The sequence below is a fragment of the Drosophila bipectinata genome, chromosome 3L (assembly GCF_030179905.1).
Source record: "Drosophila bipectinata strain 14024-0381.07 chromosome 3L, DbipHiC1v2, whole genome shotgun sequence".
Taxonomy (NCBI): domain Eukaryota; kingdom Metazoa; phylum Arthropoda; class Insecta; order Diptera; family Drosophilidae; genus Drosophila; species Drosophila bipectinata.
In genome coordinates this window covers 15,231,765-15,257,709 of record NC_091738.1, presented here as the reverse complement: position 1 = coordinate 15,257,709, position 25,945 = coordinate 15,231,765, and the positions used below count along the sequence as shown (strand labels likewise).

Here is a 25,945-nt window from a genome sequence, read left to right as displayed (position 1 = left end):
GCTTTTGGTTTTCCCCTTTTTAGTTTTTTTTTTTTGTGTTTTGTTTTTTGTTTGCTTAGTTGTGTCACCACGTAAACATTAATTAAAATTAAGTTAATCTAATTATGTATAAATCCGATTAAATGCTAGTAAACCATAACGATATGCCTTGTCTAGATCCCAAAAAACGTAAACCCAAAATCAACAACCAAAACTCGGACTCAACAAAATGCAAAGCGAATTCAGGTGCATGGCAAGGATATGCTGGATTTCAAGATCAATATAGCTGACATTAACCGAGATTGAGTTAACAAACACAACGACAACAACGTAAACAGCAAGTGTATGGCGTAATTTTTGTAATGCGTGTCGGTAGAATTTTGATTGTCCCGTTCCCGTTCGTGTTCTTCATAGAGCATACATTGATTAATACATACGTGTATATAAAGTAGGTATTAGCGTGTTCTAAATAGAGTTCGAGTTGGTTGCTTTCGCTTTATTTTGCTTGTATACATATACATATATAAAATCATATTCTTTTTAGTTTTATGTATTCACGTCTAATCCGCTAAACATACCACACAACAACGATATCCGTTTTAATTCCCGTTTATGTACTGAATAGACTATAAAGTTTTAAGAGTTTACCATTTACCACACATATCTTCTTGACTATGCAATTGACTATAATGTTGAGATTAAGATTGCCTTCATGGAATATCATGGGGGTTTTTTTCTAAAATTGATCCAAGGTCGCCATCAATTCGATCAACAAATCAATCTCAGGATACCCACTTTTTCGGGTTCTATTTCGTGGTGTGGTTTTGGATACGTGTAATTCACCTTAGTAGTAGTTTTGGGTTTACTTGTATATAAATATATATTCAATGGGATTATGATTGGAACATGTAGATATAAATATGGGTGATCTTTGCTAAAAATAATTGTCCCCTTCTCATTTTGATTGCGTCTGCTGTAAAGCTCTGGGATAAGTTTGATTTTCTTGATGCTAGGTACGCTGTAGGTACTCGATATAATAGTATCTGATATATTTTGTGCTCCTCTAGGTTATGACTTATGTTGCTGTAAAAAAAATATATGCCTAACTATGAGTATGAAATGTAATCTCTTTATAAATATTCTCAGATATGATATGGTTTTGTGAATGTTTTACAATAAAAAAATAATAAATAAGAACTTTATAATAAATATTTATAATAAATTTTGGGTTTTCTATGAATTGATTGCATTTAGCAGTGTTTTGTTTTAATATTAAATGGCTCTTGTGACTTGTGTGTGTTTTTACGTGTTTAACACCTTTCTCTTGAAAATTACATTAAAATTGTGGATTTTTTTGATATATATATTGTTTTCTTTTTGTGATTATAATGTTGTTTTGGTCACATCGATTTGGATTGGCTAACAACATTTAGAGGTTTCGATTGAAATACTTATTTAATTTTCTTCCTTTGGTATACGTTTACAATTTTTTAAAATATTCTTTTATAATGCTAATATAGGTTGATTACTGGTGTTTCATAAATGGACCGAAATTTCATTGAAAGTAATTGGATTCTTTTGAATGTATTTAGCTTGTTTTGCGTTTTTGTATCTTTAGTTACGTCCGGAGAATAGTTGATACTGTAATAGAGTTGTTGCAAGATAATTAGGCCATCAATCTGGTTGTTCTATTTCAAACGATACTCAAAATACATAGATCTATATTTTTAATATATTTTATATATGTACGAAGTAGGTATCTAGCTACTGTTACAAAAAGATTGGGAAACTGCTGCAGCTACTTAATGGCGGGCGGAGTATCTGGGACTCCGTTCGTTAACGAGTATTACGGGTTTTACGTATATTACGGGAATAACAATTACGGGAAAACACCAAATAATTGGAGAGTCAAGGAGTGAGCGGAATTGGCACATACAATATATCATTATTATGGATATTAAGGTTAGATGAGCAAAAAGTAGTACAGACATTGACTTTGGATTATCGGAGGGGGTTCGGTAGTCATGCATCCACACGGTTCTCGGAGGGATATCCTGTTTCTGGGAATCAAACTACGACATCTAACTAGGGTTAACTTACGGCTAAATGTACATTTGTGTCTTGTCTTGGCACTTCCGCCGGATGTGAGCGACTACAAAACTACTACTAAGGTACATTTGTGGATGAGTGTGGGTATAGTTGGGAGTCGGATAAGTTGGGGACACCATTTCACTCCGGCGACTTACGTTTAAGCTTGTCTAGATAGTATACTCTTTACGATCTCAGCAAGTTCGAGTTTATAAATATATTCATTTTTTATGTAGAATTGTCGCCCAAAACTACGCACTTTGAATGCGAGAACCTTTGAACTCTTAAGGCACATTTCGAAGTATAATAATAAGTACAACTTACAGCAAAAGCAAATAATAATTTCAAATGCAAAAGCGGGGGGAAAGGTTTTAAAGTTTAAAGGGTTAAGCAACACTTATTGTGCAAAAGCCAAGTGTACATTTAACAATTACAATAAATTCGCAATTACTTAATCGTAGTAGAGTAAAAATACGAGTACAAATACATATAAACATCTGACAAGTTGGCCTAGACAGATTCATATATAGTTCAGATTTAAGATACAGATTTGCAAGATAGCAGGTAGCAGCCTTCTGGAGCCTTCAGTGTCAGTCAATCAATCAAGATTACACATCTATGTTTATGGTACAAATATATCCTTGATCAGCGAGCAGCTTAGCTTGATTCTTAGCAGTTTTAATCCTGTTATTGTTATTTTTCATTTTTTCTTTCGAGTTGTATTTCCAAATATATATATTTATAGTGCAGTTCAGATGGGCAGAAAGTAAAATGGCAAGTCAAATAGTACAGACACATTCACAATGCCATGGAAAACGTTTAGATACATTTAGTAACACCATAAATATGTTACAGCAGCAACCGAAAATGTAGCTGAAAGTCGCAGGCATAAGATTCACATGCAATGTAACGAGTTTTCTTATTGATTTTTTTAAACTTTTCTTAAACTTTATGCTAGGAAACAGTTTCACCTATTAGTCGGTATGAAACCTACACTTGAGTAAAGATCCTGACCTTTGATTAAAGATTTAAATTTTTATAGTTGGAAAGGGGAAAATATCAAAGAAGAAACATGAATGAATGTATACTCGGACAAAAGGGGAAATATCGAATGAGTTTTTGAATTTAAAATCCCAAAAGAGTGAACAATTCAAAAAGCAAGCTTGAACCATGCAAAGAATATCGAATAACTACCAAAAAATCAAAAACATAACTTCAATTTAAATACCTTGAATACCGCAATGTACAGGAACTTAATGTGTTAACTTATAATACGCTTCTAAGTGGTAACTTCCTACCGTAATGCCTAGGCCCGATTTTAACTAACTAACTTGTACGAATGTGGCCGGGAATCGTGTTCATTAATCCAACATTAATCCAATAAATTCATGGTGCAGTGGTGCTTAAGCTAAACTAACTGGTAGATGTATTGACAATTTAACAATAATAACACGGGCCGTCATTAACAATGACTGTGTACGATTACCAGGACGATATGGATAAAGGATTCAAATAAGGCTAACATCACGTTCCGCACACAGCAGTGCCTAATGCACACACACACATGCAGTTTCCGGGGAAACCCACTTTTAATTCAATTCGATTTTCCAATTCGGAAAGAGTCGCGGCCGTGAGGAGAGTGTGGCAACAACTAGGATAATCAATTTGAAAGGATAATGAGTAATTAACAGTATCCAATGGGGACTTTGTTACGATTTTAGATATGTTTCAACATTAACACTTATGGTACATACAAATATATATATATATATGTGTATATAATATAATTAGGACTTGAATAAATTCTCCAAAAACAACAGTTTAGTAGTATTCGTTCTAAGATTACATTAGTAGTATGCATAATATAAATATTAGTTTGATAATTGGTAATTTGCATTACTTTCAGCATCAACAGTAAGTAAGTAAATGTAGTAATCTAATCTAAAGTAGGTCTCACATGGGTACATTCAAATATACTCGTTTGGATATTCATTCATTGATTGTTCTCAACATCGATTTTTGAATTATTTTGCTTCATTTTACCCTCTGCCCCTCTTTCATATACAACATGTTCTTTAATTCATTTCATTTTTTGATTTGTCAAAGTTTTCAATTAAATTCATTTCGATTCAATTCGATTTGATTCGATTTTCGATTTTAGTCGTTTTGTGATCGGTCTCAGAACCTCGGCGGATTGAGATTGAGGTTCATGCTTCGCAGTTTCCGCATATTGTTGAGGCTCTGATTCGAGAGGCTCGTATTCGGATTATAGCCGGATTGGTAGTAATTATAGCCGGGTTGGTAATTGTAGCCGGATTGGTAGCCGGAATTGTAGCTGCTGGATTGGGCCAATCGGTACGAGTATCTGCTGGAATCGGCGTTGGCCGGAGCCCCGCCGATTTCGTTCAGATCGTATTATTGACTGAATGTAATATTGAGTGACGGACACTTTCGGACGTTGCTGTTGCTGTTGCGTGTGCCATTTACCCGTAATAACGGCACCGGGCTAACCGTGCCGGATACGGAAGTTAATTGTCTTACCATGCCGGATCCCAGTTGCTGCAAAATACCCGATCCGGATCCCAGCGGTCCCGACGACAGCACCGTGGACTGGCGGCGCGACCTGATCGACTGCATGCTGGATGACAGCAGGAAGGGGACGCTGCTCGAGGTGTTCGGCATGGAGCCACCCTGTTTTTGGGAGTACAATAAAGGAGATTTCTTTGGAAGATTAGTCGTTAGTCATGATTCGGTGGGCTTTCGAATTGGTGGATGCGATCAGATCAGGACAAATATATATATATATTTAATTTTGTGCTATGTACAGGTTGCTGGTGGGTATGTGTGGCGGCTGTGAGTGGGTGAGCCCAGTTATTATATTCCAATGTTAAGGTATACATATAGCTGATTGTGCAACAAACAATCGAACCAACCAACAAACAAACAATCAAACCGAACTCAACCTCAAACTCAATCAATCAAACAATCAGTCAATTAACTGGGAAAAAAAATCCGAGAAGAGCCAGAGATATGTCGGATCGATTAATACAAAAAACAAATTAAGGAAAAACACAGAATGCTCAACTGAATGGATTTTAAAAGAATGGACATATGTACAAATGCTTCTGAATATATATGAGTATTAATGCATATGTATATTCCAGAATGAAATTTGGACAGAGAACAGAGGCTGGTGGCGGGGCGGGGTATTGGCTTCAAATAAAATCAAATTACATTAACATAAAATTTAATATCAGCATACTGCGTGGGTGTGTTGGTGACTGCGTGTGCCTGTTGGTGTGTGTGTGTGTGTGTGCACGTGTCTAGACTCAAATGGTTGAGAGGCGGGAAAAAGTGAGTCAAGAGTTAAATAGCTTTTGGAAGAGAGAAAAGTCAGAGAAAATTATATATCGAAAATCGGAAAAATCGAAATTATGAAACGTGTACTCACGATCATGCTCCGTGCAAGCTGCGAATTTTTGTTTTTTTTATTTTTATACGTATAATCGATTTTTAGTTTCAATTATTTTTTTGTTCGTACATGAAATGGAGAACGGAAAGTACATACATGAAATAAACACTGTTTCAAACGCATATGTGGATGTGTGTTATATTTTTTTTTCCAAAAAAACCCTGTTCAAAACTTTAACAACACCAGCAAAAATGCACAAAAATCTGGCTTCCATTTATTTTGTTATTGTTAGCCAAACAAATACATATATGTACGAATGTCAATGTCAAATATATAGATATATATATCGTGTTTATGTCTGGTGTGGGTGAGTGGGTGGTCCATTGGTTTTCTGGTATACGAACGCAACAGGAACAGATTCAAATGGAAAAGAAATCAAATTAACACTGAGCACGATCAGGACATTTAATGAATAAGTAGGAAGGTTTATATAGTATAGGCAGAGTATAGTAAAACGAACATAAATTGTTGTAGTTCGTGTTCCATTGGTTACGTCTTAGAGACCCATAAAATGGTTTAATTTCGTGCATTTACTGTATCTTGATATGATTTCCTCCCTCCTAAAAATTATAGCATATATATTCACCACCCAGCATGAATAAATAAGTACTTCTATCATCTTTGCTGGAAGTGTATGTATTTTCCTGTTAAAGTCACGAAGCCCCAAAATGTATGCTATGATTTTTTCGATACTAAATTAGCCGCATTTTGATTGATTTTTCCTCCGTCAATTCAATTATTTCGCTGAAAATTCCTCCCATTCATCAAATTTACATGGCGCAACTTCATTACTTTGATACTTTTCACTGGAAGGACCTAGTATGTACACTTGGAACGGAAAATTAGATACTTAGGATAGGTAAAGAAAGCAGTAGGAGCAACACAAATGGAAGAGAAGGTAAGAACATCGACTGCATTATGTACATTATACTGGATATTAGCATAAGCTTCTGTTTTTGGCAGAGGTTCCCCCTTAAGAAAGAGAGACAGAGAACGGAAGTACAGGCAGACATAGTAGTTGAAGAACAGGACTCGATAAAATCAATATAGGAACCACTCAAAATCAAAAGTTCAGAGCAAATAGATACATATACAAATACAGATACTTCAGCGCAGCGCAGCAAATGCACAAAAAATAAACCAAAATTAAAAAGAAAATCATTTAAATAAAAAATGTACTCTTGCAACATTTTTTCCATTAAAAATAACAGCACAAGAACGAATACGAGTACGAGAACGAGAGATTTAGGCAGCAAGTCAAATTCATATTCATATTCAAATTCAAGTCCAAACGCAGTTGCAATTGCAGTCGCAAAATACGAGATACACGTTGAAAAAGGCCAGCGAGAGGCGAGTGCGAGCGAGCGAGCAATAGAAACGGAAACGGAAACGCATTGCCAGACATCCGTTTGACATTTAGCATTGAAATCATCGACGAGAACAAGAACCGTTGCATACTGAATACGTTGTTTGTATGTTGTTCGAGCTGTGAGTTTGAGTATAAGTGTTTTATTATATTTTATCTTATTGTATTTATTTTTTGGTTTGAGGAAGACAGAGAAAGTTTTTAGCTTTGAAGTGCTTTTGGAGACGACAACGATAACAATAAAACGACAGTTAACAACTTGACATGACAAAGTCCATTTCGATGCTGGCTTAAAGTGCTGCCGACAACTCGCACAAGAACTTCATACGGATTGGTAAGAACACAGGCCTGACAGTGTTTAGAGGTTTTGTTTTTATACTCCTGAAGATGCTTTAAAATTATTTCTATAAAAAAATATTACTTTCTTGAAGTAGAAAAGTTACTAATTTTATTTTTTTTTTTAAGGTTGATGATAGAATGTATCATCATACTTGTAAACAGACTTATAAAAATCTTTATTTCAAAGAGAAACCAACGATAATTTATGATTTATAATACAAACTTTTATTTGGCCTTCAGGAGTATAATATCTTCGACTTGACCGAAGTATCTGTAAGTTTTTCTGTTGATCTGCATTCACATGACTGAAGATTGCTTTGTTTTTTAGACTTACAACATAGACCGAAGTGGATGGCACCGATAGACTCGATCCAGAGCTACCGCGGGCACCATACTATTATATCGTAAAATATATATTCGGAGGAGAATAATACCCCGATGATGAGAACGTAGTTTCGATTTATATTTTTTGTCAAGTGTCGGAATATGTCAGTGATCGATTAGATCGGGGGGAGATAAGATATAAGAGAGCGTGTGTTAGAGCTTTGGTATTATGTAGACTTCGCTGCGTTGGGAATTAGGTGGGAAATGAGATAATACATATACATAATCGCATTCATAACTGATCAGATCTGAAAGCAAAGAACTCAGGAAAGCGAAAAACTTAACCCAGAAAGTAATGTTTCTTGTTTGGTTTTGTACGTAATTGGCAATGTTGGCAATGTTCGCTTGAGAACTGTAAACTGTAGGTTGTAGTAACACGCTAATTGCTACGCTAGGCAGTATAGCTATAGCTAGATGGCTATATGGATGGCTATATGGTATTAGTAGTAGTATAGTAATAGTATTAATAATAATAGTAGTTCGGCGGGTTGACATGGCACATGAGCTGCTGGAAAAGCCAAACCAAGGAACCAAGGCAACAAAAAAAGCGACATGGCTCAAATGATATTTCAATAAAAATCAAATAAAGGTTAAGCCTTTTGTGGCCGTCGAGGGCCTTTCGCTGAGTGGCACAACGCGGCAAAATAAAGCGAAAAGGATACTGTATGAACGACATCGGGAAACCACAACAAACAATGGTGGCCACAAAATAAAAGCCAACAAATAAAGAACCGATGCGAAACTAAAAAACAAAAAAAAACATAAAAGTTGAAAATTGAAATCGAAACTGAAGCTGAAACTGGAAACCCTGTGCCGGGCCAGACACAAAACAACTTACAGTTGGCGGTGACAAATTGATGGTGGAGCCCCGCCGTTCCTGTGGCCCGATGCTCGAGTGCCGCCGGGTCGGCAGCCCGCTGCCCGGAGTTCCGCCCGGCGAGGAAGCGCACGAGGGCGCAATGCGGATCTTGGGCGTCATCAGCGTGTTGTCCGACAGTCGGCGGTTGGGGAACACGTTGCCAACTCGCAGGAAATTGCTGTCCGGCGATGAGGGCGAGCAACCGAACCACCAGCCACCCAGCATGCCAGATCCTAGATATAAACAGAGAGAAATATTTATACAAACATTATTAAAGTATTCATTTATCATTTCTATTATAAATAACATTACCAATCTTAAGACCTAATCAAATATTAAACAATTTATAAAGTCTAATAGATAAAATAAAGTATATCCCTATTTTTCTCACTGTTTTACAATGTCATTCATCACCTAATACCATTACGCCTACATTCCTGCAGACGGCTGCCACCAAGCTAATTAAGTCTAATAATGGTCGCGGTTGTAGCCACAAATTCAAAGCTATATATGGAGCTTTTTTCGAGAACCGGTGACCGCAGTCAGTACCAAAAACCGACAGACCTGAAAACCAAAAACCAAATGCTGAAAATCCCCCTGCACCTCACCAGCCAGTCAGGCTTTCTCACGCCAGGGTTTTTGTCACTGCCAAGGCCATTCGCACATTTTGCGGTTGCGGCTGCTGCACATGACTCGTTCCGATTTCCCCAATCCCATTCCCCAGATCTCCATTCAGGGGCAATTTATGCCGAAAGTTATTAACTTGAATGAATAGGAGCAACCGGCAAGGTTAAAGCGAGGCGAGTCAAGGCGAACAAGTTATTGAAATTTTATTGCACTTCATAAAGGACCAAGTTTTGAGTGAAAACATATATAAAGAAATTTAGTTACAGTGGAGTTTATAAGTTATTTACCCCACACAGCATCCAACATACAGGTCGTATGATTAATATGTAATTACATTACGCATACGCCGGGTAGGTTTTTGAATTAAAATGTTATTCCGAAATGTTTCATGAGATATGTTTTTTATGAGCCTGTAAACCTTTTTGTTAGTGACTTTTAACTTGCAACAAAAGGTAGCAGGTGTTGGGTTATTTGGGTCGGTCATGTCAAGGTGGTTCTGCTTTTGACCCGGTCTGTGGCAAATTGTCACCATGGCCCTGTTGATTGGGCTTAAAAGGAGCGGTGCTGGTCCGGGCTTTGCCGTGTCTGGCGGCGATTAGGGCCATCATAATAAATCATCATTAGGGAGGAAAGTTCATTAGGCACACTGCATCGCACACTGGCCGGGCATGCGGCTGTGACCATGGCAGATAATACCCGGCTCGGGGCGGTGCTTTTGAAATTCGTGTTCGTAATTATAAAATTATCATAGCCCTGATAATACAATTACATGGCCGGTCGCAACGGCTCGTGTCCAAGGAGCAAGAGCTAAATGATTTGTGGGCAGGACAAACAGACTCCTGTCACGTTCGATGAATACCAAATTGAAATCACAACGAAATTTCCAATTATACAATGCCCAGAGGGGACTACAGAAATTGGTGCTTCAAATCCAGAAGGGAGTCCGGCAGGTAATAAGGTAATAAATGCAAATACAAAAGAGCTTATTGGGGAAGGAGAGTGTCTTCAAATAATAGACCTTTTAGTGCCTTAAATTAGGTTTTTAGAGCCACTGGCTTTTAAATGCAATTATTAGAGGTACTCTAACTTACCGCCTGAATTTTTGCGGGCCATATCCTCGGCACTGGACGTCTTTCGCTGATCGATTCGCAAATTGGGAATATTGAAGGGCGGTGCGTTCATGTTGTCGGTGGAGAACTGGTGGCGCAGGGTGCGGTGCCTTTCCGGCGAGGCCATCGACAGGTTGTCCAGCTTCAATTTGTTCCTCTGCTGCCGATCGATGGCCTCCAGCATCTGTTGCAGCACCTGCAAAAACACAATATACCAGACGGCAGAGAGTTGTGGCTGCCACAAGTTGCAAAAAGCTGCTGGCACACACTCACCTCCAGCAGGTAGCAATATTGTTCGAAATTGAGTGCCGGATTGACGGTGTGGGGAATGAGCAGGGGCAGGACATTGGTGGCCATCGTTTCTACGGTGAGGCCATAGGTTTTGTCCACGAACAGTTTATGATAGATGCCTGTGAAATTTAATTAACAGAAAACGTATTATACGGCCAGGTTCATAAAAGTTTCTTGTTTTTGGGTGGAGCTTTGTTAAAAGCTAACTTTTGGGTTACTTTTAAGGGCCATCTCATACGAGAATGTATCAAAGAAAAACAAACTTAATTTAATGAATTTAAAGTGCCTTTCCCAAAGTTTATTTTCGTTTAATAATTAAAGTTTATTAAATAAGCACCTTGCTTGATTAAACGACAAACCAAAAAGCTAGAATAATCTTCATGCTTTTCAAGTAATAACATAAATTTAAATTCTCTATTGTTTTGCCATGAAATTGTGTGTTCATGTCCATTAATCAGTTTACCATAATCGAGTATACAAACAATGTCCACTGCAGTGGCTGAAATAGTTTAAAATGGCTAGAAGGCATTGTCTGGCTCAACTTACGCACAGTACGCATGATGATATCGGGATCGGGGATGCGGACATTTGCCAGGAGCGGCAGGACCTCGTCCATGACCTAAGTGGAAATGTATATAAATTAATCCTATCTCGGATATTAAGGGGAAATCTCACCTGTCCTCGTTCCATGCGGTCCATAACCCGTTCGATGCACATTAGCACATTCTGGACAATCTTCGGATCGGTTATGTTTTTCTCGAAAACCAATTTAACTTTTGGCAGGACCATCCGGCGAATGGAGAGCTCATCGATGCTATCGAATACATTGGCCACTGCCACCACAGCAGCGCTCTAATAAAAATTGTTCGGTTCATATAAAAATTTCCTTTAAAATTTATGGATTTCATAAGTATAATGGTTTTTTCTTTTTGCCCCTTTTCCAAACAGATAAAATGGCGGAATTAAAATGCAAATTCAGCTGCCGAGGCACTTTTATACTTTCAGTCTGAGTCGCAGTTAATTAAGAAATTGCTGCCGTAATTACACAATCAACTCAGTCAACCCATTTCCATTTCTGCGAATGTCTCTGTCTGTTTGTCTGCCAGTCAGTCTGACTTGGCTCGAAGTCGAGAGTTCGAGGGAGGGGGATGTCTAAGTTCATTTGCATAACCGAATGGGAGAAAGGCACTCACCTGCACTTGTATCGTGGAACCGTCGAAGGAGCAGAACAACATGGGCATTATGTCTGTGGTGACATCCTCCGGCTTCGTCTTTTCGATAATCAAATGCAAATTCTCGAGTATCGTAACGCTGGCCTGAATGGATTTCGGTGTATTGTAGACGACTCTAAGTGAGATGGAAGAGATTTGATTATGGTAAAGTTTTCACCGACTTTTCTCAGGCCATCTAGTCCATATAGCCATGAAAAATTACTAAAAATAAACGCATTATTCCTTGGCGTAAGCGTGTGCCAACTTTATTTCATTTAATTCTATCCGATTCCATCGTTTTTTTGTTTGTTCTTGGTGTCAATAAGCGTCTTACAAGTGGCCACAAAGTTTGTCAGCAACTTTCGGCAAAGTAGTGAACGCGAACCAAGCTCGCTCCCAAGGATGCGATGCGGGCTTTGTGTGTTTTACTAATTTATGCACGGCTCCCACACAAAAGGTAAGCACTCCCCGCCACTTTGCCACACTTCCAGGCCCAGCCACGCCCCAGCCCATTGGCTCGTGGTCTGGCCCGTAGCCCGGCCTGGGAAACTTTGCCAGTTGAGCTCTATAAATTACAATATGAACTGTCGCCTGCCGCACTGGGCGTCGCAATAAAACGTCATGAAAATTGAATAACAAAAAAAGTGTCGCGAAAGTTTTTCAATTGTTCAAACAGAAAGTTCCTATCGTCCAGACCAAAACTGAAAGCCAAAAGCTTAGCCTTCTCAACAACGACAGGATTGAGGTAATACTTTTAGCCGAACATGGACAAGAATTTACAAAGATAATCTTTAATTAAAAAACTAAGTTCCATATACTCTTTCTTGACTAATCCAAGCTAGTTTTTGCCTTTTTCATTAAGATCTTAATGACTAATGGTTGCTAATTAAAACCACATTTTTTCAGCTCCTTTTTAAGCTCATTCAAGAGTTACATTTCAGGTTTCCATTTCCATTTTTAAGAGATTTTTTCTTGGTTTTACTCACTTCATGGTGGCCGACATCAGGTTGTCGTATTCGGTGTGAGTGGCTTCCTGGACAAAGAGCATTACCGGTTGCAGGACCGCTGCCAGGACCTCGTTGTTGTTGATCTCCGACTTGAGCATGGGCCAGATGTTCTGCCACCAGAGTTTCTGCAAAGAAAACATGGGAGAGAGGAAGAGTTGCGAGGTCATTAACCAGTCTATGTCATTTCAATTGCCAATGCTAAGCCGTCATTAACGGCATCAGACAATAGGGCCCACAAAGACTTTGCTGACGAGTCCTTCCGTTTTCCTGCTGACAGTCGCCAGTTGCCAATTGCCGGCTGTCGGTGGCCTGTTGCTGATGGCTGATGAGAAAACAAAGGACACTCGTTGGCGGGAGCAGCAACATTTTTGCAACTGTCATAAAACGGCTCGTAATTCACAAATTGTTTGGCCATAAAGCGCACAACTTGGCGCCGTAAATGATTAATGCGCTGGGGGGTTGTTCAACCGAAAAAACGACTGAAAGTCCCCGAAAAAAAAGAATTTGAGGAACCGGTTGCATCCGGTTCCGGTGAAGAAAAAAATCCCCGGAAAGAAGCTCTGGGTGTCACTTACACGTGGTATCAACGGCATGGCCTCTATCAAGGTGGTTTTGTAGAACTGGGACTTTTGCTGCGTGTCCTTCATGTTGACCACGTCCAGGAATTTGAGAGCACTTATAGCCGGATCGCTGTTAACAATCAAATAAAATAAAACGAATATTAACATGAATTACAGTTTATTAACCAGAAAACCTTTTAATCGCTTAAAGTGCTTAAGGGCTTATAGTTGAATTAGTCGCATAAATGGCATCAATTAAGCGAAAAGCTTTGTATGCAACCGAACCAAAACAGGAAAGGAAGGCTAACTTCGGTCAGTGTCGAAGTTGATATACCCCTGCAGGTAATATATGTAATATAAAACATGTATTATTGTATAACATAAACAATACATTTATTTATTGGCGAAATAAATAAATTAATATTGGATGGGATAGATACTGCAAATATCGGATAAAGTTACCCATCGGAGCTTCATTATCAAAATAATTAAACAATATAAAATATCAATATCAATACTACTATTAATATTATTATGCTTATATAGACCAGTAGGCCATAAATATTATACCCTTATTATAAATATATATCCTTCACTGTGTTGCACACTTTTTACTAAAATTATAATACCCTTTGCAAGGGTATAAAAAAGACCCGCAAAAATTAGCTAAAGTCCAATATTTATCTCAGCGCCGCTGAAATTAAAATATTAAGTCCCCGCAGAACCGGGGAGATCCGCTGGGAGGGGCGGCTACATTGTAAATGGAATCGTAAATACTTTTTATTGTTATGTAAATCAAATTGTTGAAATTTAATTGCCAAAAAGTGTTTACTTTCGACCCGCATTCGAGCAGGGCCCCGGGCTCCCCCCAATTCGGTTTTATTTTATCTGGCACTGAACAGACCGGATACAGTATACTGTGAAATTGCCACAAATGGGAAATAAATGAGAGTTAGTCACTGTGGCGCTTAAAATTTTCTTTTTTCGCTTAGTTGAACAATGAAACTAAATTACATTACGTATACGCAGTGTCCAGCCTATTCAGACTTCGGCCAAGCGAGAAAAATCATATTTCAAATCTACCCTCTCCGTAGCTTCCGGAGATTATAGCTATAGAGAGGGGTAGCTCTCGAGAGAAAGAGATAAAAGTTAGCTGCCACTGATTGCCAAGACACTCGAGCCATTTGCATACGCTGCTAAAACGCGGAAAATGTTGACAACATTTAAATTAACTTCAAAGTGCTGCCATCAACCTGGCTGGATGGCTGGCTGCCTGGATGCCTGGCTGACTGGCTGGCTGGTTGCCTGCCTTCCTGGCTGACTAACTGACTGGGGGTGAATAAAGGTACTGGAGAGGGATGCTGGATTGCCGTGGGCGCTTTTTGGGGAGTGGTGTTGTGAGTGTGGCATGGGTGGGGCAACGTGCTGTTGCTTTCTCATTGCTTGTTGCTGGCGCTGTCAGCGCATTTTGATGTGTTAATGGTATGCAGAGGTATATTTGTTTGTTTCCGATTTAAAGCTAAGTTAAAGGTTAATTACATATAAAACAAATATTTCTTAAAACTTGTAATTAGGACAATCTCATCATGAAAACCTCCTACTATTTATATCTAGTTTTTAACATGAAAGCTCCTCATATGACCATTTTTATTTAATCCTTTTTTTTAGAAAATGATATACCTAATTCTCATATATTAAAAATAAATCCCATTCTATAGTTATTTATATATAAACCCAAAGTGGCTTGACCTGCACTCGATTACTCTATGAAATTGCTTTTATGAAAAGGCAATTCCAATTCACAAAGCACCCCGTGGAAACATTACCACACAATTGGCAACGTTTTGTGGTATTTTACATTCAATCCACCTACGGTACATATATATTCTTGAGACAGTCTGCGGTATTCCCTAGATAGAATCGTAGCACTATGGGCTGTGCTTCATGGACTTCATCCTTCCGACAGCCCCATTCCGTATAGAAGCCGCCAAAGCCAACGACGTCTTTGGTTTTGTTTGTCTAAACGCGGCACGTTGCCTGTGCAGCCTGATGCCTGTTGGATGTTGCCACAGCCCTATACTTTTTTCCTCATTCACTTCCCTCCGGGTGGCAGGAGGCAAACAGCTGCTGTCGCCATAAATCCCAGAGTCAGGCAGCCAGGCCGTGGTGGCGGCCCTTGCAATGCCACTCGGGCTCAACAGCGTCCACAGTACAATCAGCAGAAAAGGCAGCGGATTGGAACACTTAAAATAAAATGGGATTTTTAAACAAGAAAAATTATGTTTTTAAAAAAATAATTTTTAAAAAATAACAAGGGTAAAATAACGATTTTAAAATGTATTTAAAACTTTTCTGCTTGAGACACTATTGCCTATATTAATGTTATTCTCACCCAAGCGTAGTTCTTTTAAACCTTTGTGATATTAACTGAACACTGATCTTAACTGAGAAGGGTTTTAATATTTATTTTAAACTAAAGGATAAGAAAATAAATGGTAATCCTCGATATCTTAGTCGAATATGAAGAAATCCTGTCTTTTAATATTCTAGTAATATTTGTTTCGAGTGTCTAGAAACTTCCCTTCCGACATCCTTCCTTCCGGATGCTCTCCATTCACTTTGCATTGTGTATGTCTTTCAGGTCTGATTACCGCTTTCATTTGGCAAACAGACGTAATTAAAGTGTGCGTGTGTCGGTTCCTGGCACGGAGCACAGCAAAAAAACGTAGATGGATGTATATCCTTCAATTGAATTTCAGCTACAGGTACAAATTGGCTTAGAGATTGCGTGTAGAGAAAGAGGATAAAAAGTGCTTCCGGCTATGAGGGGATTGGTGTTTTGTGGATTGGTGTGTGCGTGTCCTTAACAGGTGTCAATTTCATTTAAAACTCGAACAAAAAACAAAAACTTTCAATGAAACTGCGCAAATTGCCACTGTTATAGTTGGTAGTTGGCTGTTGAGTTCTTGTGCTTCCTGTTGCTTTGCGTCTTGGCTAGGAAGTTAATTAATTTGGCCACTCACATGAAGTACTTGATGAGCTGTAGGAGCTGGGCGGTGGGTCTGGCGGTTGCATCTCGACTGGCCATGCGCGAAGTGGCCTCCTGCAGGGCTATCGGCAGCCTTGGCATCAGCTTGTGGACCAGATCATCCAACTGTTTTCCAGAGATGGCGGTGGAGGTGGAGGGAAATATGAAACGAGATGGGTATAACCGAAATAAACTTTGCCACAACATTAGAAACCACTTGGGGACTTCACGGACTCTGGACTCTGAAGTCTGGACTGAGGAGTGAGGACGAAGGACGAAAAGTTTTAATGACAAGCGCCTGCGGGATGCTTCTGCTTTGGCTGCTGCTGATGCTGCTGTTGATTCAGCTCCGTCACCTGTCCGCACAAGTGGCAAAATAATTAGAGTTTCAAGTGGACTTTTTGATTACATTTGCATTTGACAAAGCTGCGAATCTAATTACAGCTCGCAAACAAGCCCAGCCAAGCGAAGGAACTCTCGGGGCTTCTGCTCCGGATCCGGCTCCGGCTCCGGTCCCGGCTTGCAAAACTTTTCATCCGTCCAATTGGCACTTGTCGCCCCCAGCTCGATGCCCGGCAATTCAGAAAGTGGAACTGAAAACTGAAGACTGTTTACCCACCGATTCCATCTGCTTGGCATAGTTGGAGGTGGAGTTGCCGGCCTGAATCAGCGGCCTGCCGTTGTTGAAAACCGCACAAATCACCATTCCCAGGGAGAACATATCGCTCAGCAGGCTGCATTTGGACGTTGACTGAGTTTCAGGTGCTGGTGAATAATGGAAGAACCAAGTCGAAAGTTTGTAACAATATTAAGTTGGTTTTTGGTAACAGTTTGGGAACAATTAACTTTATAATTGGTAAGAAATTCTCCGGAAATACTATCCAAGAGGATAAATATATTTTAGGAAAGCTCCAGAAAGAAGAACCCATCATTACTTACCCATAAAATCCAGATTCGGTTGTGCCATCTTGGATACCCTGTTGCTCCACGGTGGACATGGTATGGAGCTATTCAAATCGTTCTCGTTCATTCGTTCTGTGAATCCGAAATATGAATACAAATTGCCTGCCCTGGCCAATTCATTTCAATTTTGGTTTCGGAAAACCGAAGAACTCACCCACATACTCCATGCCGGCTAGCTTCCAGATGCCGCGTTTGGTTATTAGTATAGAAGATGGACACACATTGCGATGAATTACGTGACCGGAATAGTGCAGATACGCCAGGGCCTCGGTCAGCTGGAAGATAATGTTGGCAAAGCGGTCAGGTCCTGTCTCGTCCTGTCTGCCAACTGCCACTCACCTGCAGAAAGCCGTACTTCAGCTCCATGTCCAAGAAATTGTATTCCTTGGCGTGAGCAGGTCGCTGGGGCAAAGTGTTGGCCGCCGCCTGGGCCTGGCCGGCGCTTGCCGTTCCTCCCGCTGTCGGTGGCACATTGGGGTTCTCGTAGGTCTTCGACTCCTACACATCGAAAAACAATTAGTTATTTAATTGGCTTTTATATGATTTTATTAATTCCTTTTTCCTAAAAATATTTACTCCTTTGCTCTTAGTAAGAAAGGTAATCTTTCAAGCTAAAACCAAATTTTTTTCTGTGTAAATAGCCAAGATATACGACCTGGCAATAAAGAGTTAGGGTCTAATCCCTGGCTGAGCTGGCCGGGGTGGTCTTAAATTTTTGTTCTACCCTTGAATGGCTTAGATGGCAATAGCATGGCTCATGGCTTTAAAATTCCCATTCAGGGCAATGCATTTGATGATAAGCCATTCCAAAATCTCTCGTGTTTCTCTTTGTTTTTTTTTTTTCCAGCATGGCTTTCCCTTTTACCAATTTTTCGTTTGTTTTGTAAAGCAATTTGTTTTCAGGTATACGAGTTTTCAGTATGTAAACGTACATGTGAGAGTTTGATTTTTACCTTTTTTGCAATTTTCAATGTAATTTAACTCAAATCGACTTTTCTTGAAACTAAAAACTATTCAAAGGGTTCAGTTCGAAAGGGTTCTCTAGGTCTTTGTTTAGTTATTTTAGATTGTTTTGTTTTTGGCAGGAATATGGTAGTTGCTGTTTCGACTTTGGGGTTCTGCTGTTATTGTTTTGGCTTCTTTTTCAAGAGAACCGGGTTACAGTGTGGTACGAGAAGCATAGTTCTTAAAGAAGACCATAAGATACTAATGAACTCGACAAATTAGCTTAAATTTAATATCTCCTTTAGGTTTAATCTTAGCTGCTTTTATATATCTACTTATAGGTGATTTCTTCTAATTTGATACTTAATTCTAGTAAAACTACTAACCTAATCCCAAAGCTAGTGCTTTCTGGGATTTGCCAAAACTAAAGCCACCTATGCGTTGTGACACGCACTGTACGTGTATCAATTTCTGAGCCGTGCGGAGCAACCAGAGCTCTTTATTGACTCAATCCTGGCAGCGTAAACTTTCCCACATACACAAACCCACCAGCTCCAGCTCCAGCTCCTGCCACACACACACACACCCACCAACACATACCATAAGCCAGCACCCACACACAGACACGCTCCGGTTAATTCGATTTAGTTGTGTGCGAGAGCTAGCGTTTGTGTTTCTGTCATGCATACCCTGGCACGCCCACTCGACGCCCTCCCAGCTAGCAACTATTGTGCTGAAAGCCAAACTATGCACTTGGCTTGGCTGCAGAAACTTTGCCAAAACACAACAGTGGCAGAACGAAATGCCGCATCAACAGCAACAGCAGGAGTTGCAGCAGCAACAGGAGCAGCAGGAAACATCAAAGCATCAGCAACAACATGGGCAACAATCTAAATATTGTTCCGCAATACCTGCCCCACAAAACTAAAGTGAAAGATGAGCCTGGGAGGGTCTGTGAAAGTGCACTACGAATAACAATCTTTTCTCCTAATTTTGGAGTCTTTAAAGAATGAGAAATCATATGTACATCTCAGATATTAATATTACGTATACGTATTGCACTTTCAGCATTTTCTTTGGGTATTATTTAAAAAAGATTTATAAAATCCACAAAATTTTTAATTCTTTCCAGTGACATATCAAGAAACAAAGTACCACAGGCCTAACTCAATGTGATCCTGAAAGCCAAAACAGGCGACAACACAAATTGCATGTCCATGTCGCTGTCAGAAACTCAAACTACCATTGGAAATGGCCAAAATAGACCAGAAACGGTGAACAAAACTCACGTGGAAGGCCAGCACATTCGAGAGGCTGGCAAAGATGGGCTCGGAGGCAAAGGCCAGAGTGTCTGCATTCTCCTCCACCGTGTGATAGATTTGTAGTATCTGCGGGTTCAAACAAACAAAAAAAAAAGCCGAAAGTGAAAGGCGATTGGTCTTTTTGGGGGAAAAGTAATTAAAGACTGGGGGAGGGTTCTTTTGGGTGGGATATACACTCACCCTGGGATGTCGAAAGCGTTCCAAGGTCTTTACTGAACTTTTGAGCAACTCAGTTATGGTTTCCTTGCGTCGCGGCTTGTGCAGTTTCTCGGCAACTTTCTTCTCGAATATGAAGACGGAACATTCCTGAATTAAATGGAAACATTATTATTCAAGGTAAAACCTTCAGGATCTGCCCAGAAAGGGGTTCACATTCTAGTATCCAATTGAAGGATATCCCGAATCCCTCAAGCACTTACCTTGTTGTCACTCTTGCGGTAGGCGTCGTGGATGCGCCAGATCAACTCTGGGCCGGCACAGGCCACCGGCTTGCCGATTTCGAAGTACTGCGTAATGGGATTGCCATCGGCCACGTTCTGCATCGAAGTGGAGGCGGCCACGTTGGTGCTCTTGAATTTGGCAAACATTGTGCCGGCGGGCATACCATCGATTAGCTTTGAGAAGACATTCGAGAAGCTGCCCTGACGCTTTGGGCCCGGCGCCTGGACGGGCGGTGTGCCTCCGATGGTGGGCGCTGATCCGGCACTTCCACCAGCACTAGCTGGATCCCCAAGGGTGTTGCTAGTGGGATTGCCGGAGAGTGCACCTGCTGAACCGGTCGATGGGGAGGCTGATGATGCGATGAGTGGTGCAGCTGCACCTCCGATGGATAGACGTCCGCGGACGCTCTTATGGCTGGCTGTTAATCCCACGCCAGGGGCGACGACACTGGAGCCACTACTACTGCCCAATTGGCCCACCTGGCCATTAAAACCCTCGTGCCTGGAGGGGATTATGGGGGCGTCGGTGCCGAAGCCATTTATTGCCGTGGAATTGCTGCGCTGCTGGAGGAACACGGGGGATGAGGGACCACCACCGACACCGCCACCTACAGATATCTTGCGTTGCGGCAAATTAATGTCAAGCACTGTGCTGGCACTGCGCTGTCGTATCGAGCCCGGTCCAATGCCCAAGCCGGCTCCTGCTCCTGATCCCAGACCTGACACGCCCGCAGCAGCCACCCCGACACCGCCCACTCCACCCCCGCCTCCACCGATGCCGACAAACTGCTGCTGGCCACTTCTGGCCGGAGAACCTGCTGCCACCGCTGCCGCTGCCACCGTTCCTACGCCTGCCACGCCCCCAACCGAACCTGCTCCGGCTGCTGCCGCCCCTGGACCGCCAGCCGGCGTTATTCCGACAGCGCTGCCACTGCGACCGCGTTGCACCTCCTCGACACTATCCAAACGAGAGAAAATTCTGGCCGCCGTTGTTGCCGTCTTTGAAGTCGAATAACCAGGAGTAGTAGTAGCTTGTGGAATGTCCTGTGTCCTTCGTCCTTCTTCTACTTTCTTACTGCCTCTGGGGTCTTCTTGGAGTAGCTGTGTGTATGTGCTAAACGCTCCTTTCAAGTCCTCTTAGCCTCCTGCAAGAAGGAGCAGAAATAAACGCAAATTTAACTTTAATTGCGGCCACTTCACATTGCTCATACGCCCCGTTGGCCAGGCGACTGAAATGGCAATTAATGCGCTTACTGCTCGGCTTGGCTTTTGTGCTCAATTTATACACTCATTAAGCTTGAAGCAAAGAGAAGTTTTAATTTTCCACCGGATCCTTTTCAAAACGCCGTACGTCGTGATAAGTTAACAAGGAGACAGTTTATTTATAACAGCTAATTGTAGACTAAAGTTTATGAATTGAAAGTGCTTCCTATACAAATATCTGAATTATGCAACTAAAAACAGATTTATTTTGCATTGAAAACAAATGAAAATGCGAGTGGTTGGTCATAAAATATTTATTTAAATTTATTGTTGACCTCCACAAAGCTTCTTTAAATTTTACCAAAAATAATAATAGAATATCCGTATAATAATATAGAGAATATCCGTTTCGGTGGACACAAAAGCCATCTGTTAAAATTCCATTTCCAGCATTCTTTTGGCTTCACAATTAAAAAAGTTAAATGAGTTTGTCCCCGGACGAATTCGCATACGGCTGTGATTGTTTTTCCCGATCTGTTGGCGGCAACTTTTTATAAATTTATGAAAATGCGCTTAACTCATAATCTCTTTATTAATTGCTGAAAATTGCTGAAGCGCTAGCTGCGAGTTTTTATTCATTAATTTATGTATTTTTTTTTCGCCATTTGTAGTACATTTGTAGAACAAATTGGCCAAATGGAAAAATAATGCAATTTGAGTTGGAAAACATGTGTCAAAAGTGTCTGTCGCACGTGGCGGCGGCAGCTGACTTACTGCATTCACTGTGTGCCAGACTTTTTCGACTTTCCCCTCGAGGACCTGTCTGCTCCATTCGGAGCACATTCTTTGCGGACTGAATTATTCAATGCAAGTAAACATTTTGGCAGGATGCTCTCAAAGCATTTGTCGGAAAGCCGGAGGGAAGCCAACAAATCGACTTGAGACATCTTATTTATTTTTCCTGTTTCTTGTTTTATTTTTGAGAGAAGGAGAATAGCCAGTATAGGCAGCATACCCAGAGAAGGTATATAAATTTCAAGAAAACCGTAAAACTATTTAGCGAAAAACATTTACCGGCCCTTTGCAAAACGTAGCGTGAAATTTTTTCGTTAAATAAATTGTGCTGATGGTAAGTAAATAAAATATGAGGGAGCCGGGAAGCCAGTCGGCTGTATTGTGTGCTTAAAAGTATCTATAGCGGCGCGCCAACAAACAGGACGAGCCAGGACCAGAGGACGGACTGGCGACACCGGACACGGACTGATGAGGATGGCTGACAGATACTCCGGCGGAAGGCGAAAGACGAACGGCGCAAGGCGCAAGGCGGATTGGCGATTGACGGAGACGTGGCTTTCTAGGTCAGCATTTTGCAATTGGGGGCAAACAAGCTTAAATATTTAAGACGTTTAAGCAGGGCCGGTTGCCTTTCATGGGAATTCTATTTGTAAGCCCATGAAATTTATTCCAAGTTTTATTTTCATTTCCACAATCAGTTATGTACAAGTCAATTACCAAACGTAATTGATACCCAAACAAATATGAAAATGAAATTTAAATTATCCAAATAGATTCGCCTCAAGGCAAATGGGCTGTGTTTATTTTTGCCATTTAATTATGGCTTACAAAATTCCGTCATGCATTAAATCAAAACAAAATCAATTTAATTAAAACCTTACCCGAAGTATAATAAATCAAATCAATATATCACCATGAATAAAATTAATTTAATTTATTCCAATTTCATGAAATAGTCATTAAATATGTGACGGAAGGTTTTTTTAAGCCAGTAATGTAATATTTCGAGCTCATTATTTATAATTTTTTTTTCAGCCTTGCTTTGGATAATATGGAATATTTAATGGGGAATAAAATGGCCACGATATCTAAATCCATTGATCAGCCATTGGGCTCTAATAAATGTCATTTGGAGCAAGCTTTTGTTGTTAATTTTGATTTGAATTTTATAAATGCAGTATGAGGTGGTGCTGGTGGCTCTGAGAAAAGTTGGTTTTTCGTGGAACTGGGAGTGAAGAGTCGTTAATGCGACCAGCTCGTGGCCCGGACACGTGGACTCTCCGGGCTTTATTGATTTCGACATGGGCACGAACGCAAACTGAAGCAGCCAAAATTAAATGATAAAAGCGAAACGCAAACAAAAGTCTAACACGGAGATAAAATTATTAAATAATTCCAAAAAATATGGTTTATAGAAAAAATAAATAAATTGATAATTTAAAATAAAGGAAACATATCTATAAACTCTTTAAAAACTTTAACCTCGGGAAGCCAAGTTAATTTAAGGACTGATCACAAATCCTATATTTTTTTCACCGTGTCCGGAATGGCTAAGAGTCCGTGAATTATTTTTGGCCACCGTAGAGGGATTTTGCCGGCGCTTGTTGCCTTTGTTCGGTGTTATATTTGACAATTTCAGACACATAGAGGCATTGGGAATGAGCCAGCTTGAGTGGGTGGATTTTTGTTTAACAATCTGAGTTAAATATTTTTAGCCGAAAGTCAGATGAAGATGGGCACAAAGCGTACAACGAAAAGAGGAAAAGGAATATAAAGGAAAAACAAAAACATGTTGCCAAGTGAAGCGCTGATTGAAGACAAACACACAGACACATACACATAGTCAGAGTAACAGGAGCACGCACAGTGGCCAAAACAAACGATAAACGATGGCAGACACACGCACACAGATGTCTCAATTAGAAAAAAACAGACATGATGGTCCTTTGGCCATACACACAAACACAAACACACACAAGCACTGTCAGTTAAGGCAACTGTGGCCCATCTTTTGTTTGCTTTTGCCTCATTTATTGTTCGCCAGGCGAGAGGACAAAAGCCACTCACGCACACTGACAAACACAGTGAGAACATAAAGTGTCCTGAAATAGAGAATTTCTCCTTAAAGCTTAGACCATTAGTGGCAGATTTATAACAAAAATTTAAACTGGAAAATAAAGAATAAATTTTTAATAAATTTGAAACAAAAATAACATCGTTTGCACTATGTACTTTTTGCCAACTGTAGTTAACAACGTACTATTATCTGTTAAGGGCTGTCTCTTGGAGACCCTAGAAACGAGAAAATGTTACTCCCCAGTTGAACTCATCTACATTTTCCCTATTTTTAGTCGCAGGAAGCTGCAGGAATATTCATTGCTTTGGGCCAATTCCAACTCGGCTATTTGCAACTGCTGCGGTTGCACCTGCTGCATTGCTAATTACCTCACCGAAGTAGAAGCTGGTAATAATCCGAAGCCATTACCAAGGGTCATTTTTTACACACTCTGGCAAGGAGAAGGACACGGTAGATGAGTAGATAGAGGTTGGAGGTTGGAGAGTTCAATACGCGTCAAGAGCAATGTCCTGGCTCATCCCTCCTTGGAAAGGACCCTTGGGCAGAGTGCGCACATTTGCATATTACGTATACGGCACGTGAACGTGCCCAGGGAGCAAGGAGCTTTTGCCATTGCCATTGCCGTTCCCGTTGCTCCTGCTGTCACTGAGGCATTAAGACCGCTTAATTAAATCTTTTGCGTAATTTGTTTAGTTATCCTCGACAGTATCCACTTGAAAATTGAATGGAATTGAGTGGGGACAGCCGCGGAGCAGTGGGACAGAGATGGAGGCCACGGGGCGATGATGCAGAGCCAAACAAAAGCTGCTTAAGCATTTGGTTAAGTGTTGCCGACGAGCGTTCATAATTGAATTGAATTGTGGATAAATGCCAAATGCAACTCCAGCACAATCGATGCGTAATTATGGATCCGTAAAGGGGACTTTGCTAAACGGCTTTCAGACCAAAGTTACTGGCAAGCAGAAGCTTAACCCAATTACAAATGTTCGCAATCTGCTAGATACCCGAGAGCAAACTACAAACAGAGCCGAAGAATGGGCAATTAGTTTTGGGCAAGAGTTGCTTTTGTTATTCTTATGCGTGCGTGAGCACAATATGTTGCCATGTTTGGCTTGGCGGATTAATTGCCGGCCAGGCCAATATGCGTCAAAGTCAGGCTCGAATGCCACTGGCCACCGAGTTACTCTGTGTTTCGGTAATATGCTCTCTGGCTTCAGCATCTGGCTCTGAGTAATCAGTTTTCAATAATGCGGCTCTATCCGGGTATTTAACAGCTTAAGTCAGAAGCAACAGACGTGTTTACACGCTCTGCACCTACCTACCTCTCGTCCTCCGAATGGCGGAAGGATACGCCAGGATATGCGGGGCGAAAATCCAATTTGATAGCTTATTGGCGATCACGCAACATGAATTTTAATTGGCCAGCGCAGTATGCCAGAAATCACATTTATTGCAATTTAATTTGATATCAATATGGCGGGATTAGATGGAGAATTAATGATACGATTTTTCTTTGAAATATGGCTTTATTACTGAGATTTACTTGGTTATATGGTCTTTAATGTTACTTTAAAGGACCTTTCATGTTTTTGAAACTTAACAATTAGCTGATTGCTTTTGTTCTTCGAATAATTTTGAAATTAATTTCAGCCTTTCAACTTCAATTTGAAGTGGTTACATTCGCAATTTGCATTTGTGCCAAAAATGTTTGTGAATTCCTGACAGTTTGGTGGTAGAAGTGCCACAACAATTTTTGAGATTTCATTTTTGGCCTAAAAGCCGCACAGGCAAAGCATCCTAATTAATTTTGTGTACCCAGCCGAGTCAATGGCAAAAATAATTTTGCCGTTTTTGGACGACAATGAATTGCAAATTGTATG

General features: G+C 40.4%; 2 protein-coding genes and 1 long non-coding RNA gene across 4 annotated transcripts; 2 read left to right on the top strand and 1 right to left on the bottom strand.

The window, feature by feature from the left end:
* Positions 1-42: 42 nt before the first annotated feature.
* On the bottom strand, positions 43-20,152 carry bma (SCY1-like protein bma). Of its 2 annotated transcripts, XM_017253493.3 has the most exons (19): positions 19,970-20,152; positions 19,731-19,856; positions 19,518-19,616; positions 17,623-17,781; positions 17,438-17,558; positions 17,260-17,355; positions 16,940-17,085; positions 16,316-16,446; positions 13,308-13,422; positions 12,712-12,857; positions 11,708-11,861; positions 11,190-11,366; positions 11,061-11,133; positions 10,497-10,633; positions 10,206-10,419; positions 8,467-8,720; positions 7,579-7,638; positions 4,609-4,788; positions 43-1,620 (listed from the first exon to the last, which is right to left on the bottom strand). In XM_017253493.3, exons 1-19 carry the CDS (start codon positions 20,150-20,152, stop codon positions 1,594-1,596), a joined length of 2,598 nt encoding a protein of 865 aa, XP_017108982.2. In that variant the 3' UTR covers positions 43-1,593. The 2 variants fall into 2 exon arrangements, with proteins under 2 accessions (XP_017108982.2, XP_017108983.2); XM_017253494.3 differs by lacking the exon at positions 7,579-7,638 and having other exon boundaries at positions 4,609-4,758.
* An 82-nt stretch (positions 20,153-20,234) lies between these two features.
* On the top strand, positions 20,235-21,005 carry LOC122322231 (uncharacterized). The gene has a single exon (XM_043213867.1). It carries the CDS (start codon positions 20,235-20,237, stop codon positions 21,003-21,005), a length of 771 nt encoding a protein of 256 aa, XP_043069802.1.
* A 1,238-nt stretch (positions 21,006-22,243) lies between these two features.
* LOC138926358 (uncharacterized) lies at positions 22,244-22,778 on the top strand. Its single transcript, XR_011442846.1, has 2 exons — positions 22,244-22,322; positions 22,383-22,778. It is a non-coding gene; the product is annotated as an uncharacterized lncRNA (long non-coding RNA).
* The last annotated feature ends 3,167 nt before the right edge of the window (positions 22,779-25,945 follow it).